The sequence below is a fragment of the Hibiscus syriacus genome, unplaced genomic scaffold, assembly GCF_006381635.1.
Source record: "Hibiscus syriacus cultivar Baekdansim isolate YM2019G1 unplaced genomic scaffold, ASM638163v2 tig00111835_pilon, whole genome shotgun sequence".
NCBI classification, from domain to species: domain Eukaryota; kingdom Viridiplantae; phylum Streptophyta; class Magnoliopsida; order Malvales; family Malvaceae; genus Hibiscus; species Hibiscus syriacus.
The window spans coordinates 1,740,883-1,759,929 of record NW_024063193.1 but is presented as its reverse complement, the minus strand read 5'-3'; the positions used below and the strand labels follow the sequence as shown (position 1 = coordinate 1,759,929).

Genomic DNA, 19,047 nt, shown 5'->3' with positions numbered 1-19,047 from the left:
GTGAGTGATAGGTAGGTGGTGAATAAAAAAATATTAGGTAGTATGGAGATAAGAGCAGGGGTATCCGCACCTACTCCACTCGTTTGTCATCTCTACTTCCAACCTATGAATGACCTCAATAATTACAAGATGTGTTGTTTCTCCCTAAATGTTCTAGATTCAACCAAAAGTATCTATAGAGTACATATGTTATCAATAATTAAGATATATTTTGAAAAAAATATTATTTTATAATTACCCTAAATACTACTCTATAATCCCCAACTATTATTGTATATAATTTTTCAATATGCATGCCACATTGACTTAAATTATGGTGAAATTCTATTATTAGTTCATATAATTTCAAATTATAAAATTTCAATATAAATCCAAATAATAGATAACAACTCAGGGTTCCTAATGATAGTGGGGGCCGCACTACAAATGGTTCTGGCCGACCGAGACCACTGGCTCAAGTAGAGTCGGTCATTATTGTCCAACTTTCAACATTCTTTATAATTAGTTAATAGATTTAACCCTCTAATTTCGAATTAATCGAAGATTTTTTTAATTGATTTTAGGATCAAATCATACAATACATAAAATAAGAGTTCAAATGCAAACTTGACAAAAAAACATCCTGTTAGTATCCAGCAAGTGTTAAAAACTATAAGAAGACGATTTCCTGAGATGGGCATATAACGAAGCCAAAGACATATATCAGCAATTCAACATCAGGAGGGGCAAACAGAATAAAGCATGATCCATATGGTCAAAAACAACAAAGCTACATAAAGTATTAAACGGAGAATTCAAAGAAAGCATATTCCAAACCTTGCTTTGGAAATATCTCAAAATCAGCAGCTCCCTTATTTTCAACAAAAAAATTAAACAAAGTGTGCATATAACCTCAGAGCAATTAGAAAGCCAGAAAAGCTTCAACTTGAAACGGATAACTACTAAGACACTTTTACAATTACTTCCAAGGTTCATAAAATGAGGCCTGATCTACTAAAAACGAGTAATGGAAGGCAACAGTAGGACCAAGCTACTTTTCCATACAAAAACAACCAGAGAAGTGAAACACTAACGTGATGATTAGCGTCTGCACGATTGTTTCTCCTCATCATGTTTTGGAGCTTCTTTGATCTCATCTGTCCCATCATCCTAAAATAAATTAAAACATATCAATTGTTAAAAATAGGAAAAATACAAAGGTCGAAAAGAAAGAAATATGTGGGGTCTGACCTGCATATCTGAGGTCCACAGAGTGAGGTTATCACGGAGAAGTTGCATTATCAAAGTGCTGTCCTTGTATGAATCCTCTCCAAGCGTATCCAGCTCTGCAATGGCTTCATCAAAAGCCTAAGGAAAGAAACAAAAGATGTTCACTAATAGAACTTGAAAAGAGGTTAATGACACTCCAAAGTCCGAAGGAATAACCAAAGAAGGATTTGTAATACTCACACCAAAAAGCACACCAATGTTTTCGAATATGAGAATATAGAGACTAAACTAAAATTCCAAAGTCTCATTCTCATACCTGTTTCGCAAGAGTGCAAGCACGATCGGGAGAGTTCAAGATCTCATAGTAGAAGACGGAAAAGTTCAAAGCCAATCCTATTCGGATGGGATGAGTTGGGGCCAGCTCAGTAGTGGCAATGTCCTAAAAAGAAAACAGAAAGAAACAGCTAACATATAGACATGGGAGCGGAAATAATGGACAAAACACAAGTCATAATCACTTCAGCAAAGGTAAATATCTTCCATTCAGATGTAAAATGCAAATAATAATAATATCTGCAGATCCAAACTGATTGCAAACTTTAAAGAAAAGAGATACCAGCCAAAAGGTCTCCATAAACATGAATAACATTGATTTGTGACCTGACCAGACCAAGGCTCAATAATGCAGAGAAGCTAATTGTACTTTTTCCCTGTGTTAATTGAACGAACATAAACCACCAAAATGATTTTGAATTTTAGATCGATGGGGCTACGTAAAGGGGAAACCTTTGATCAGTAGATATACTCATATAAACACAATTTCTCTTGGCTTTAACAAGAAACTCAGCAATGCACGTCACACATAAGTGATAGCTTTAAATTTATATGGTACTTTATATCCTTCTTTCTCGTATTGATGTTTGAAACTGTGAACTTCGTTGATTTTATAGGATCTTTCTTGTACAACATCAAGAAGAATTTTAATTTTTAAATTGAATCAAACCCTAGAAATAAACCAAATCAAGGAAAAGAAATGCACAAGATCGAAAAGAAATGATGAAAGAACCACAAACCTGAGCAGATTTATAGGCAGTGAGCGTGTTCTCGGCAGCCGCTTTCCGGTCATCGCCAGTCTTGAACTCAGCCAAGTACCTATGGTAATCTCCCTTCATCTTCAGGTAAAATACCTTGGAATCACCGGTCCCAGCGGCCGGAACGAGCTTCTCCTCGAGGAGCTTCAAGATTCCGACGCAAATCTCGGACAATTCGGCCTCGATCTTGGTCCTGTACTCACGGATGACGGATACGTGATCGGTGTTGCCGCGTCCTTCCTCCTGCTCGATGGAGGAGATGATCCGCCAGGAGGCACGGCGAGCGCCAATCACGTTCTTGTAAGCGACGGAGAGGAGGTTCCGCTCCTCGACGGTGAGTTCGTCGGGGGCGGGGACGGCGGAGACTACATTCTCCATGAACTTGACCATCTCCTCGTAGCGCTCGGCTTGCTCGGCGAGCTTCGCCAGGTAGACATTCTCGTCGCGTGCGGAAGGCGTGGCCATGTTTTTTTGGTTCAGAGATTTTGGATCGGAGAATGGAAAATGAAAAGATTTGTTCAGTTGCGGAGAAATGAGAGTTGGCTTGGATGAAAACCAAAGCCACTTTATTTATAAAACAAAAATAATATATAATTTAAAAGGGCTAATTTCATCATTCATCCTCATGCTAGTACCCATAATTTAAATTGATCTTTATATTTAAAAATATTAAAACATAATTCCATGGAATTGCCTTTTATTCTATTATCATGTTAGATTAAATTTGTTAATACGATAAATACATAGATATAGATATATGTATATAATTTAATTTATATACCTTAAAAATATTTGACTTTTGAGGGTAAAAGGAGAAAACAGAAGTGGAAGTGGAAGCTTTGAACATGTCATTTAACGAGCAGCCTAGCTGAAACCTGCCCTGAAGTCATTGCAGCTCCAATCTTGCCTTTGTCTATAGGTAATCTCCATTATCAACATATCGAGTTAGATGTTGCTGCAAAGCTTATTAGAAGTTATTGATTTTAGGAAACAAATCCGATACTTAATTAGTAGGGAAGGAAGAGTGAAGTCGAGTTTAAGCAAACCTAATAGTTTTCAATTTTCATTTCTCGACAAACATGAGCTGGTTTTGAATTTGATTCTTAATTCTTAGTAAGGAAGAAGATATTCCTTGGCATGAAAGAAAGACATTTCATTAGAACATTCAACCAGAAGATTCTGAGAAAATAGATCAATTTGATTAGTAATTTAGAGTTGTTCCTTTCATTGCGTGTGGGGTTTATCATATCATATCAAAGAGTTGAACGGAGAAACGTGAAATATGAAGCCATTGATGCAGATTCATTTCCGAGCAGATATTGTGGGATTGTCTATCTGGTTTGGTAATGTAAACTATCTCTTTCCCGCATCAATAAGAACGTATCAAACAGTCAGCTTTCAAATAAGTCTAGCCATTGTTTTTCACTGGAAAATGGAATCCATTGGTTCAACGCCGAGGATTTATACAGGAGAAAGCAGCACTGCTGCTGCTGAAAATGGTGTTTTCTTAACTTGAAGGATTTGTGGGTGACTGTTAGTAATGGTAAAAATGGCAGACCAATCCTTCAGGGCCTCACTGGCTTTGCAAGTCCCGGTGAGCTCTTGGCTATTATGGGTCCCTCAGGATGTGGCAAGTACACCCTTCTTAATGCCTTAGCAGGTAACCCTTTTTTTATCCCAAACTAGTACATTTCAATGTAAACAGCTCTTAGATAACTTGAAATTTTGTCTATTATTTCCAGGGAGATTGGAGCCTAACACAAGGCAAGCAGGAGAGATTCTCATCAATGGACATGAACAGAACATGGCTTACGGAACATCGGCATATGTAACACAAGATGATGCATTTATTCATACCTTAACAGTAAGGAAGCCGTGTACTACTCGGCTCAGCTCCTGTTGCAGGATACCATGTCGCGGTCAAACAAGAAAGAGAGCCGAAATGACAATCAGAGAAATGGGGCTGCAAAAAGCCATGAATACCAGGGTTGGTGGGTGGGGATCTAAAGGGCTGAGCGGTGGGGAGAAGAGGAGACTCAGCATTTGCATTGAAATACTGACATGCCCTAAGCTTTTGTTCCTTGATGAACCCACCAGTGGCCTTGATAGTGCAGCTTCGTATCATGTGATGAAAAGTATCGCAAGCTTGAATCAAAGAGATGACATTGGAAGAACTATCATAGCATCCATCCATCAACCTAGCAGCGAAGTCTTTCATCTCTTCCAAAATCTCTTTCTTCTATCTGCAGGTGAAACAGTGTACTTTGGTACTCTTTCAGCAGCAAATTTGGTAACCCCATCTCTTTTTTTTTCGTATTATAGTTAGTAATTTACACAGTGAATCACTCATTTTTGAATTTGGATACATAGTTTTATGCTATCAATGGATTCCCTTGCTCTACTCTTCAGAACCCATCAGATCATTTCCTCAAAACCATTAACAAGGATTTCGACAAGGTACGCTGTTTCTTATAAAATCCTGTTGAAATGTTCCTAGGGATTGAATACATAGACATATAATTGTTTAGGATATTTGTAGTCAGTCATTTTCGTTCATGGTTTTATTTAGTATATATATATATAATGTATAATATATAGTTTTTTTATAAAATTTTGAAAACATATATGTAGTATATAGTTTTCTAAAAAGATGTTTTGAAAACATATATAATATATAGTTTTTAAAATTATTTTGAAAATATATATAATATATAATTTTTGAAAACATTTTAAAAATATATATATAATTTATTGTTTTTGAAAATATTTTGAAAATATATATAGTATATAATTTTTGAAAACATTTTGAATATATATAAATAATATATAGTTTTTGAAAATATTTTGAAAATATGTATAATATATAGTTTTTGAAAATGTTTTGAAAATATATATAATATATAGTTTTTGAAAATATATATATTATATAGTTTTAAAAAATATTTATATATTATATAGTATAGTATTATATATTATTTACTATATTTTATTCAATTTCTTTTTCTTTTTCTTTATTTATTTTTCGTTTTTCTTTCTTTGGTAAAAAATTCAAGGTCCAAGTCCAACAGTCCAAGAGGCCCAGCAGAGAGCCCAACCGGGCGGGCAAGCCTGACCCAACAAGCCGACCCGGCCAAGGACCTAACAAATCAACCCGACCCAAGTTCGCCTGACCCAACAACAACAACAACAATCAACTCAACAACGTAGTTTCATAGGATTAAAAAACAACCAAAAGCATGTATTTCTATCCTAATGAAACTCTAAAACCGAACAAAAAAGGGACTCTTAATGCTATAAATCCCTGCAAAAAATGAAATAAAAAAAAGTTAGATCGAAGGCAAGGAAGTACTTGTAAATCTCAAAAAGAAGTAAAACAAACGGTATTTTGTTTACTTATCTCGGTTTTGCTCTTGCATATTGCTTGATCTATTTTGTTTTGTTTTTTTTGACTTGGAGAACTCTCGAAAAAGGACAAAGCCGATGATCGGGAGAGGGTTTTTTGAAAGGCTTTTCTCAGATCTAGCCCTACCCGAGGATTTTTTATGGAAACAGATGTGATATTTGAAAAGAGGAAAGAAAGAACTTTCTAAAGGTACTAACTTTTTTGGGTTTCACCGCCGATGAACAGTGGCCGGCGAGGCGGAGCATGGTCGGATTCTGGGATTGGGTTGAATGTTCTTCTTGTTATGACGAACACGAAGAACAATTTAGAGCATTTTAGGTTTTTGGGTTTGATATGTTTTGAGAGGAAAGAGAAAATGAAAATTTGTTTGTGAATTTGGGTTTTTATAGCCGACCCGAAATCCTGACCGGATCCCCTAAGGATCCGCGTGTTTTCAAGCGGGTTGGATCAAATTACATAGTTGGTCCCCGTTTATTTTTAAAACTTATTTTATGCCTTAAATTCGATTTTAATTCCAATTATTCTTTTAAATTCATCCCTCGTTGTATTTTATTTTTTCAATCTGGTCCCCTCCTTATTTATTTCATGCTTTATTTAATTATATTTAAAAGATACAACACTTTATGAGTCATTATTTCGATAATAATCATTCTTTTATTTTATTTTAATTTTAGTAATTTTTGTCTTTATTTATATTTTGTAATTGATATTTTTTTATTTTTAATTTAGTTGACTTTTTCTTTACATTATTTTTATTTACTTTATATTTTCAATATGTATCATTTTTTCATTATATTTATTTCAATTTTCTGTTCTGTTAATTTTTATTTCTTAACATGTATATTTTTTTTATCAATTTAGTACTTCATTTTTTAATATCTTTTTTTGACCTTTTAGGAGTATTTTAAATCAATTAAAGGTAAGTAATTTGGATCGAATTTTTACTTCTAATTTAACTTTCCATTTTCTTAATTAAGATAACTGAAAATTAAATTAGTACCGAAAGGGCAGTACAAGGGTGCTAATCATTCCTTGACTGTAACCGACTCCTGAACTCGACATATTTTTGGTAAAACGCAGATAAGGTAACGAGGTATCCGATCAACCTAGTTTTTATGTTTTAAAAAATAAATGATCGGTGGCGATTCTAACCCATTTATTTAAGTCGAAAGCCCAATTCCGAGCCCAACCCGAAAGACGACCGCGATAGCTTGGCGATTCTGCTAGGGACAGGTAAGTGAGTCAGGCTAAGGCTAATTTTCAGTTGTTTTCTTAAGTGAAAATTGTAAGTATAAATTTCCAGTTGTCTTATTAAACATTTTCATCCCAGGCTCTATACCCGATCTCCAAACCTTTTCTTAAGTGGAGGTGAAAGCGACGCCTTCATGGGAATTTATTCTCCATATATGCCTAGCAAGTAACCTTCGGGATTCATATACCTTATGTTTTCGTGTGAATTTATTCTCCGTATAGACATAAGGGAATGTATCCTCTCGAGTTTAACTTGGTCCACATAGGCTTGTAATGAGATTAGGACTGAGGGTCTGGCAAGCCCAAGAGGGCACCAACAAGGAGAACTCGAGTGCCCTTTTTAGAACCTAAACCGGGAGACTACAGAGAATTAGAGCCCACACCGAAACTCCATTTCAAAACCTAGGATGTTTTTACTTTTATCATGCAGTTTATCATTTTTTACTTTTATCATTATTATTTCTATCTTACTAACTGATTTTTCTTTCATGTTTGCTTTTTTATCATTTTCATCATAAAAAAGGTAATTGATCCAAAAAAAATGTTTGTTACACATAAATAATCTGCATTAATGGACAAAGGGGTTGTAATGTAAGAGGTGAAAATGCCAAGGTACGACTATGGTCTGAAAAGACTCAGAAAGAAAGGGAGATAGTCTGCAAGGAAACTATGTGTCAGATCTGGTTTGCTATGCTTCTGTCAACCTGAAGCAGAATGATGTTCAAGAACTGCAGAACATTTGAGACAGCTGGAAAAATGACCAAAAAATGAGGTTCTAGTAGCGGTATGATGATATTGCACTTTTACTCTATGTCAAGACGGATGAGCCCCTAATTTGAGCCCTAGTACAATTCTGGAATTCAGGATACAACTGCTTCACATTTAACCAAGAAGACATAGTGCCCACAATTGAAGAATATACTACTTTATTGCATTGCAAAGGAATTAGAATGGATCGGGTTTACATCAAACACATCAAAAGTCAACCTTTCAAGAACGAATTGACAAAAGTGGCGGGGGTAGATGAGAAATGGGTAACTGACCGGATTCAACATAAAGGTAGTGGGGGAAGGAATTGGTTGGACCCATATAAAACAACTAATGAAGAATAACCCCGATGAATGGAATGTAATGAACCTTTTTGCACTGGGCATTTATGGTTTGGTTATCTTCCCAAAAACTTTGGGATACATTGAGACAGCTGTGGTGGAACTATTTGAACATATCCTAAAATGAGTAAATCCAGCACCGACAATTTTAGCTGAAACTTTTTGCTCTCTCAACCACTGCAGAAAAACTGGTGGGGAAGATTTATAGGGTGCACACAGCTTCTCCAAGTTTGGATCCATAGTCACTTCTAGAAGACTAACGAGATTTCTTATCGTCGATTCAACACCACTTCTAGAAGACTTCCCAAAAGAAAAATGGATGAAGGTATTCACTCACCTTCAGGATAAGGATATTATCTGGAGAGCCCCCTAGTTAACTCATAGCGACATTCTTTTCCGATGTGGAGACTCAAAAACTATGGCTTTACTTGGATTATGGGGAAGAGTCGGATACGCTCCACTTTTGGCACTTCGATAGTGTGGGGTACACCAGTTTGTCCCCAGAACACATGGAATATTTGGATCAAAATTTGCATATCATATGGATATCGTGGCCGCTAAAGACATGCTTACTCTAGACTATTTGGAATGACGGAGATTAAGGAAAAATGACAACATCCCAGTGCTAGACCATGAAGACACTAGAACCATAGAAGAACATCTTAAGCATGTTCCCTTCGAACTAGAGATAGCAAGGAAAGAATTTGAAGCCGAAAAACAGGAGCTGAAAAAAAGTCTAAGAGAACTCGAGACTGAAAAATTCAAGTGAAAATTGGATGCTGATACCCAGAAGGATCGGGCAGACAAATTAGAGAGAGAATAGAAGAGAATTTGTTTTGAGCTTGAGGATTTGAGAAAAGGATATTAAGAACAAGTCTAGAGCAATTCTAATTTGAAGATGTATTCTGAGTAGGGGTGTGCATTATCGGATATCTAAAAATTTCAGATACCTAAAGTAATGATCCGTATCCGATCTGAAAAAATCGGACATCTGAAAATTCGGATAACCAAATTCGATTTTTTTTGCAAAAATTCCCCTCAAACTTAGCTGAAAGCAAATTGCTCGAGGAAACAGTGATTGTCAGCTCAAAAGTTTTAGGAGTTGTAATCTGATGTGGTCGACTTTAAGATCCCGATATCTGCACCCATATGTAACATCGTTATCTTCGTCCTCTCTCACAAATGGGTTGTGGAAGCTAGGGTTTTCAGGATTAAATCAGTCATTTTCTTCATCCACTGTGGAAAGAATAAGCAAGGAGTTGCTGAGTCTACAACAGGTGGAGAAGGTTCTAAGCAACGTCAGAGTAGATGACGTGTTGGTGGTTTCAGTTAAGAACCAATGCGATTGGGCCGATTTCATGTGATTGCCACCGGGAGGTCCCCGTGGCACATCAAGAACATCTCCTAAGCCCTAATCTGTAAGGTATAATTTTGTGGTTTTCTTTTTGTTTTCAACTTTTTTCGATCTTCAATATGATTATTCTTATATCTATTTGCTGGAACAGGTTAAGCAGAAGCAAAAAGGAGCTAAGAGGATTGTATTACCCAGTGTGCAAGGCCAAGAGATGGGAAAATGAATTGTCATCGACTCTAGTTCGTGCTACATTCCCTCTTTTTTCAACTCCAAGTTTGTTGTTTCTTAGTAATTTCGTTAAAATAACGAAGATACTGTTGATGATGATTTTCATGAAAAAATCAAAATGTTTCATTTGTTTATGCATTTAGCTGCTTTGAAGGAATCGATCTCGTTGATGATTTTCCTTGGGGTTAACAGTTTTAGTTATAGGAAAATATTATGGAATAACAATATCCAATATTCCAATTCTTTACATTGTACACTTGATGATTTATTTTTCGAAAATGTTGCTTTGTTTAGGTAGAGTAATAGTTCATGCTCTGGACGAGAAGGCAAAAGCTTATTACAATTTGGAAAATATTTGGACTTCAAAGACGGCCCAAAGGGAAGGGGTTGGAAGGAATTGGGAAAGAAAAGGTTGGAAGGAATTGGGAAAGAAAGGGTTGGAAACAAAATTGGGAAATAAAGGGTTGGAAACAGACAACAACAACAACAACAACAACAAAACCCAATTCCCATATGCAATGGGGTAAGGGGGGGGGGGGGGTAGGGTAGTAGGCTGCCCCCAACGCCAGGTTGAGAGTAGCTTCCGTGGAAGACCTCCGGCAGTTAGAAAATTAAAAAATAGATAAAATGCAAAGCATGTATAAATAAATACATAAATACATAGTTGAACAGTATTCATATGCAGTCATAAATATCATTAATATTATATGCGCATTTGAAATGGGAAGTAATCCCTGCAAATAAATCCCTGCGAAAAAATCTCTGCATATATACAGAAACGTAAGACCCGACTAAATTTAAAAGTGAAGAGAATATTACACAGAAGTCCACGATAGCAAGCCCAATTCTAAGCCTTCATAAATACCAATAACAGAAACGTATAAAAAGTAGAATTCATGGAAATTACTACAAAGGCATTAAAAGAAGACAGAGATGATACACCCTAGAGATGTGACCCACACTACTCGACTACCCTAGTCTTTAGTCTCCATACTTTCCTATTAGAGGTCATGTCCTCGGTAAGGGCTAAATCCATCAAATCAGATCTCAAGCAGTCTTCCCACTTCCCCCTTGGTCGTCCTCTCCTTCTGGCACTGTCGACTGTAATCGACTCTACCCTCCTGACCGCATCCGACGGTAGTCGCCTAAGGACATGCCCAAACCACCGTAGTCTTCCTTCCCTCAATTTTTCAGAAACAGGCACCACCCCCAAGGACATCCTAATAGTAGAGTTTGTTGTCATATCCCACAGAGTCCTACCGCATGTCCATCGAAGCATTCTCATTTCTGCAGCCTCTATCCTCCTTACATGATCCTTCTTGGTTGCCCAACATTCTGATCCATACAACAACGTTGGTCTTATTGCCATTCTATAAAATTTTTCCTTAAGTTTTAGAGAAACCTTCTTGTCACACAAAACTCCAGTAGCAGCCTTCCACTTTAGCCATCCCGTCTTTATACGGTGTGTTACATCATCATCTACACCCCCATCTTTATGTATCATAGACCCTAGGTACTTGAAACAATCCTTTGAGGGGAGAACGTGTCCTTCTATACATACTTCTACATCTTCATCGTTTTGGTCCCCACTGAAGTTTGAACATAAATACTCTGTCTTTTCAATATTGATCCTTAGACCTTTTTCTTCCAAAGCAGTCTTCCAGGTAGTCAGTCTATTATTCAACTCAGATTTTGTTTCAGCAACTAGGATAATGTCGTCAGCGAAAAGCATACACCATGGTACACCGTCTGGTGTCGCACAATAGATGTCGTCCATAATCAAGGCGAAGATGTAAGGACTAAGAGCCGACCCCTGGTGGAGTCCGATTTCCACCAGGAATGCCTCGTTGTCGCCAACTGTAGTCCTGACGTATGTAGTAGATCTACAATACATATCACTAATCGCCCGGATATAAGCAGTTGGGGTCTGTCTCGTTTCCAAAGTCTTCCAAATCGTATCTAGGGGAACGCTATCATAAGCCTTCTCAAGGTCAATGAACGCCATGTGAAGATCTCTAGACTTTTCCCTATATTTCTCCATAAGTCGTCGAAGTAGATGAATCGCCTCCGTGGTAGACCTGCCTGGCATAAATCCAAATTGGTTTTCCGAAACCCTAGTAACTTGTCTCAACCTAGCCTCTATCACCCTTTCCCATAGCTTCATGGTATGACTGAGTAGTTTAATACCTCTGTAGTTACCACAACGTTGGGGATCTCCTTTATTCTTATAGATTGGTATCACCGTGGACTCTCTCCACTCCTCTAGCATCTTGGCAGTCTCTAAAATAATATTAAAGATGCTGGTCAACCACTTAACTCCCTCTTCTCCTAGGGCTAACCACACAGTGATAGGAATTTGATCAGGACCGACAGCTTTGTCCCTTCCCATCTTTCTAAGAGCCATTTTGACTTCCTAAAACCCAATCTTACTTGTAGGGCAGTCATTGGCCGTAGTATGATGGTCGGCTGAACCATCAACGGTGCTATCTCTACAGGGAGAGGCACCCTCATTAAACAAGCCAAAGAAATAACTACCCCAAACCCTCTTAATATCATGATCTTTCGCTAGAAGAACACCATTGTTGTCCTTAATAAACCTAATGCTACCTAGATCCTTTTTCCTATTCTCCCTAGATTTTGCAAGCCTGAAGATGCAGTTTTGTCCTTCCTTGGTGTCTAATCTCTTGTACATTTCCTCGTATGCCTTATCCTTTGCTTTAGCCACCGTTTTCTTGGCTTACCGCTTTGCCTCCTTGTATCTTTGTTTAGCTCTCGACCTTTCTTCGTCGTCATTGCATTGTAGAAACTCCTTGAAGCAAGTTTGCTTTGTCTTCACCTTAGTTTGGACTTCGTTGTTCCACCACCACGATTCTTTATGTTCCTTGGCCTTCCCCGTCGATAACCCCAGGGTGTTTTTTCCCATCTCTCTGATGGAATTTGCCATATTTTCCATAACAAATCTGCATTATTTGAGATTGTAGTTCCAAAACCTGTATTAGATAAAAACCTTACTCTTAAAGTCATTAGCTGTCGCTCCATGTAACTTATTCCAAAGGATCCTAGGTTTACCCAGTTTAGCTCTCCTATGAGTGCTCCGCCCGTGCGGTACGCGGAACACCAAAACCAATAATTTGTGTTGTGATGCACATGCCTCTTCAGGGTACACCTTACAGTCAATGCAAGCCCATCGATCCCGATTTCGAGCCAGGATGTAGTCGATTTGGGTATAATGCCCCCCGCTATGAAACGTAATCAAGTTCGCATCTCTCTTATTAAATAAGGAGTTAGTGACCACTAAATCGTGTGCAGTAGTAAATTCAAGCAACGTACGTCCCTCATCGTTCCTGCTACCATAACCGAAACCCCCATGAACACCGTCAAACCCGTCGGTTACACTACCTATATGGCCATTGAAGTCTCCCCCTATGAAAACTCTTTGGTCCTCCGGAATGTTCCTAAGTACATCATCTAACTGATCCCAGAAGCAACGTGTCTCCTCCTCCCCTAGGCCAACGTGTGGGGCGTACACTGAAAGGACATTCACCACTTCCTCTTCTATAATAACCTTAATCATCATGATCCTATCCCGATATCTACAAACCTCAACTACATTTTCCTTAAGCCTAGAGGATACCAATATACCCACCCCATTTCTAGCTTTATCTACGCCTGAATACCACAACTTGTACCCATTACACTCTCTAGCGCGAGCCCCTTTCCACCTAGTCTCCTGAATACATGCAAAATCTAATTTCCTATTATTAAGTACGTCAGTCAGCTCCAGTAGCCTAGCATTTAATATGCCTACATTCAACGAGCAAACTCTAAGTCTAGTCTCCTTGTCACCACTATGTTGAGCCCTCCCCCTATACGTCCCATGGGCTCTAAAAGAAGGACATGACCTCAAGTAATCATCTATAGTCGAAGCTATGAGAAACTATGGAAAATGAATCCAAAGAAGACAGAAGATGCACCAGAAAATGCTAGAGAATTGAAGGGTACTAAAAAGCCTAGTTGGAAGCTATATCAGCCGTTTGATCTATAACTTTATTCCTACAGATATAGTACGGCCTAACAATAAAACATAACGAATTTTTAAAATATTATGATTTTTTAAAATAAATAAATATTTCTTTCACGGCGAAAAAGAATCAGAACAAAAAATAGTGGAACTATACGAAAAACGAAGTTCTTTTATAAGAAAAAAAAACTTAACAGATTCGAACCAAAAGAAAAAAAAAACAGAACAAAGAACCTTCAATTACGAGCCAGACTCGCCCCGGCGGAAAGTTGATTTTCGTAAAAAATAAGCTTTTTTTTTTAAAAAAACAGCCAAACTAAAATTAATTAAAGATTAAAGAGATTCGAAAACTTTCTGAAATTCGAAAGGAGAAGACATGAGTAAAGAGACGTACCGAGAAACGGAAATCAAGTGGGTGAAAGAGTAGATCTGAGGATTTGCGGGGCTGAGATAGATCTGGGGAATTTGAGTTCGATGCGAACTGAAACAGATGAGATATAGGATTCTGCTGCACCACAGGGAACGCGTCCCTTTAAAGAAATAAAAAGTTGGAAAATCTGATAATCTGAAAAACATTTCGGATACCCGATCCGAACTATTCGAAAATTGAAAAACGGATCGAATATCTGATTTTTCAGATCAGATCAACGGATCAGATTAGGTTTTTTTGCGTACCCCTAATTCTGAGTACTGGAAAAGTAAAGCTAGCAGCCTGAAAATGAAGTTTGAAGGGCAGGATGAAATAAAAACCTTGAAAGAACAACTAAAGACCAGCCAGAGACGTTTGTTAGACAACCAACACCAGAATAAGCATTTGAGGGTCTAGGTAACTGATTTAGAGAAGTCTCTTCAGAAGCAGCAAGAGCGGTATGGAAAAACCAAAGCTGAATTGGAGGCCATTGTGGACGGGTTCAAGAAACAAGCAAGTGAACTTCTGATAGTTCCTTTTGATGGAGGAATTCAGTGGCATTTTCTTTAGGAACATGCCCAACAAAAGGTAAAGCTAGAGATGCATTTATCCGAGATTTCTTGGAACAAGTACAAAAAGTAGATTGTCACTTTCACGATTTAGCAAAGGATGTCGGAGTGGTCCGACAAGGTATTCAACCAGTGTCAGATGAAGGAAGAAGACTTGTCAACCTATTAGAAGATGTTCAGGGTTTAAAAGATTTAGTTAGAATATACCTTTAAGATATTTTTGTCTCTAAAACACTTTTATCTCAATAAAGATTATTTATAATAATAAACACATTTCTGGATCAGTGCCTCTAATTCTCATGCATCATTTCCATATCTTGCATTTCACTTTTATTCTCCATGTTTTTAATTCATATTAACTAATAGAAAAATGTCTAGGGAACAAACATCAGGTATCCCTCCACAAGTCCTGGACACACATCATCCTTACAACACACACACAAAGAGAAGAAAAATGGAAGCCAAAATTGCTTAACTCGAAGATAACATGTTGAAGTTGCAAAAGGAGTTAGAATAAAAGATAAACCAGAATAATCAAAGTACTCTGGAAACGATCAGCAAAAGCCAAGAGTTTTTGGTTGATCAAATCGCTACAAGGTAGTTTGGCCTAAATCAAATGAATATTCCTAGGTCAAGGGCATCTGAGGGGATGATTGTACCACCTACTCCACATTTGGTTATTTCACTTGGAATCTTACCAAGACTTCAAGGGAATTCACCTGCCATGAAAGCACAGGCCATTGTAACTGATCGCTTGTGAATGTTTATGCTAAGGCAAGCTAATCTGTGCAAGTATACACAATCGATGCAAGTAATATAGTAGTGAGTGAGTATCATCTGCACAGAGATTGGATTATAAATATCTTTTCACCACAACTAGATCTAATGCCACAAATTAATCCTACTAAGTATTAAAGCTAAGAAATAATATTAAGGAGCTAAGAATAATGATTCAATGATTGCAGACAAGTGTGGTTGAGACAAAGAAAATATGCAGATAGATAAAACAAAACAAAACAAGTATTGGATTAAATATAATGCAAACAACCTCACATTTTCAGACGTGTCACAGAGCACTGATGCTAAACTATTATCTCGTCAACAATTATTTTAAGCCCAAAATGAATTATTATGACTCACTAAACTGCTCGACAGGATTACTAGGTATTCTTAGACGGTTACTATGGCAATAACTCTCGGCGTTAACAATAGACGTTGTCTTAACCTACTATAGCCTTTATCCCTTTTAGTCGTTTGAAATTCACTCCTTATCTCTAAGGTAGACAAGTTAGAACTTCACCATCCCAGATTCATTCCTTTGCTCATGTTGATCTCTCTTAATTCTCTCGAATTTAAGAATCACTTTCTAGACAAAAGGCTATCTCTCGATGCTCTTACAATGCCCATACATGTTTTACCGAAACCCCAGGCAATCTCTCGATGCTCTTATAGTGTTAAGGCAAAATATTTACTATGAGCAAAACAATCATAAGCAAACATAATTCATCATTCATAAACATAAAAATATTGTTCAGGCAAATAAAGTTTAACACCAAGTAAAGCATTCATGGTGTTATCAAAGATCATCCAAGATTAAACTGTTTAATACAACCCCAAATAGAATTAGAGTTTAAGAACAAAGGAAGAACGACTCCCAAAGCTGGGGCTCTGCCGCGACAATCCTGATTAGCACCACGCCTGTCTTGGTGATCACCCTCTCTCGAGGCCTGATCACCGCTCTATTATCGTCTGGCTATGGAGGACAACAAGGAAGACTGGGGGGTAGACAGAGGTAAAGCACTACAGCTGCTTGCTCATGCCTAAGGTAAAGCTCTTCTTTCTTCTTCCTTGCCTCCTCCCTTTTACGGCTACGGCTGGTCTTATAAGGAGAATCTCCTAGGGCTTTGCATGCTTTTGGAGTTTCCTTAAGCCGTTATTAATTTCCCAAACTTAAAAAGGAAAGGCGGCTGGCGGCTGTCAGAATAATCAAGGTTTTCTTGCACGTGAAGTAGGTCATCCAGCTGGCATGTGACATAGGCAGTTTCGCCATATGTGCTTCAGACTTCTTTAGATAAATCTTGCCTCGGCGAGATAAATCTGCTCCTCACATTCTCATCTGCTCTATTGGCCTTTGCATCTTTTCATTGTCACGACTGAAATGTTCTTCCTCTGTAGAGTTCTTGTACAAACACAACTCAAAAAACCCCTTCTCCTCAGCAGCATTAGTTAAGCCAAATAAATCTTGCATAGGCAAAACTTATCCACCACAAACAAATATAACCTATATGCAACTAAATGCAACTAAAAATCCAATGCATACTTTGTTTAGACGAGAAATAACTTAAGTGAAAAGACTATAAATTAAGTCTTTTTACGGAGTTATCACACCCCCAAACTTAAGCTATTGCTTTGTCCTAAAGTAATGGATAATTGCTAGAAGAAAATTAAAATTGTCATGGCAAAGCAATATTAAGAACATCATCAGGTTTGATATTTTAGCCCTCAGTAAAAATATGTGTCCTCAATATCTTCGACAGTCATATTAGTCAAGTCCCTTCCCTAGTCAGGATCCTTTTCTATTTATGTGTGCGTGATTGTAACCAGTCTATGCATAGAGGTAATTAGAAAACTTAAAGTAAGCACTTCTAGGTTTTCAAGGCTATAAATTATTCATCAGGCTTAGTTTATAGTCATAGTTATTTATCAACTTTTATTCTCTTTATTCATATTTTTTGTTTTTTATATAGAGGAGTCAGCTCATCACAACTACCATTCCACACTCTAGGTGAAAGGGAGCATACCTTCCACCCCCAAGCTAGTCGGGCATAGTCATCCTGTGACTACTTTCATTCACTTATATGCCTTGGCTACTCTTAATTTATTTTGCAGTTTTTATTATTCATGTCTTTGCACAGAGGAGTGTCCCTTTGTGTATTTCGAGTTTCCAAGTTTTTAAACACTAGAGAGTTTTTACCTAACCCTTAGAATATTTTTGAAGCCTCGACAATTAGAAAGTTCTTTCCCTAAAATTTTAAAGATTACCTAGAGCAAAGACAACCTACAACCGTGTTTATAAGTTTCAAAGGATCAAGGCTAGGGTTGGTTCTCTTCTCCAAACAATCTTTACAATAATTATGGCCTAGGCAATAGAATTTTGCATTCATCATTGGGCATCCCTAATTCATTCCTAACAATAATATTAATCTACTTATGTCATGACAACTAAAATTTTCAACCAATTAACATCAATTACTATTTAACAAAGTATGACAGAATAGACAACACCTCCCCCAAACTTGCGGGATGCATTGTCCTCAATGCATGAAAACTACACTAAATGATGTTATATACAAATACGAAAATAAAAATAAAAACGAAGACTAAAAAAAACTTACTGTGGTGGTGTAGCTTGACTTGACCCCCTTGTGCAGCGTCGTTTGGGAGGGGAAGGGCTCTCGGATCCCGAGTCTATTGCTTCTGGCTGAGAAGGAGATGGCTGAAGTATACGACCCGTCGTTCTCTTGTATCGCTTCTTACTGGTCAAAACGCGGGCTGGAGTGGACTGCTCGATCGCGGGAGTCGGTTGTGCTAGAACTGGTGGTTGACTAGGAGCTGCTGTTGGGGCTAGTGGTGTCGATTGAACTGGGGATGGAATAGGATCCTGCTCAGGCTGCTTTGGTGCTGGCGTGAAATCTTTATCAGTGAAGAAGTGGGGTGGAGTATCACTGCTTCTTTCGGTGGTGAAGAAGGATGAGGAATTGAGGAACTCCTCGGTGTCGCCGTGGCTTTCTTCTGGTACGGGTGAGACATGGGTAGCCAATGGTAGCACATCAGTAGGCACCCCTGGTGGAACATCTGGAGGGACATAAGATGTTGAGGCATGGAATGTGCTACCTCCCACATTGTAGTTGAGGATGACACTGGGGAAGGTTGGCAGTCTAATCATTGTGGTTGGGAGTAACTCCTTGATGAGGGCGTTGATTTGTATGTCCCTTTCTTTGGCATATTCAAAGTAAATTTTCATGTGGTTCTCCAAGCACACGATCTTTTCACGCGTCTCACGCGTGTGTGCGACCACAGCGGCCATTCTAGCCATGACAACCGATTTTGTTCCTCGCTCTAGACCCTTTTTTGGGTCGTCATCATTGAAACTCATCAACTCGGGGACCTTTTTCTTTGTAATACCCTCCTTGGGTTTGATGAAGTCTTCGAATGGGTCCTTAGGAGCCTTTTTCTTTATACACAGTGCGGTTATAAGGTTTGGGAACAGTAGGTTACAATGGTTCCTCTTGGCACAGTCATGGATCTGCTCAAAGATGATTTCACCCACATCGATCGTCCTACCGTATATGATCAAATGCAACAGCATCAGCCGCTTGACAAGGACATTGTTGTTGTGGGAC

At 38.0% G+C, this 19,047-nt stretch overlaps 1 protein-coding gene and 1 pseudogene across 1 annotated transcript; one reads left to right on the top strand and one right to left on the bottom strand.

The window, feature by feature from the left end:
• Positions 1 to 783: 783 nt before the first annotated feature.
• On the bottom strand, positions 784 to 2,780 carry LOC120171676 (14-3-3-like protein C). The gene is made up of 4 exons (XM_039179351.1): positions 2,283 to 2,780; positions 1,526 to 1,648; positions 1,231 to 1,347; positions 784 to 1,149 (listed from the first exon to the last, which is right to left on the bottom strand). Exons 1-4 carry the CDS (start codon positions 2,763 to 2,765, stop codon positions 1,081 to 1,083), a joined length of 792 nt encoding a protein of 263 aa, XP_039035282.1. The 5' UTR covers positions 2,766 to 2,780; the 3' UTR covers positions 784 to 1,080.
• A 952-nt stretch (positions 2,781 to 3,732) lies between these two features.
• The window catches only part of LOC120171717, a 44,601-nt pseudogene continuing 29,286 nt past the window's right edge, over positions 3,733 to 19,047 (top strand).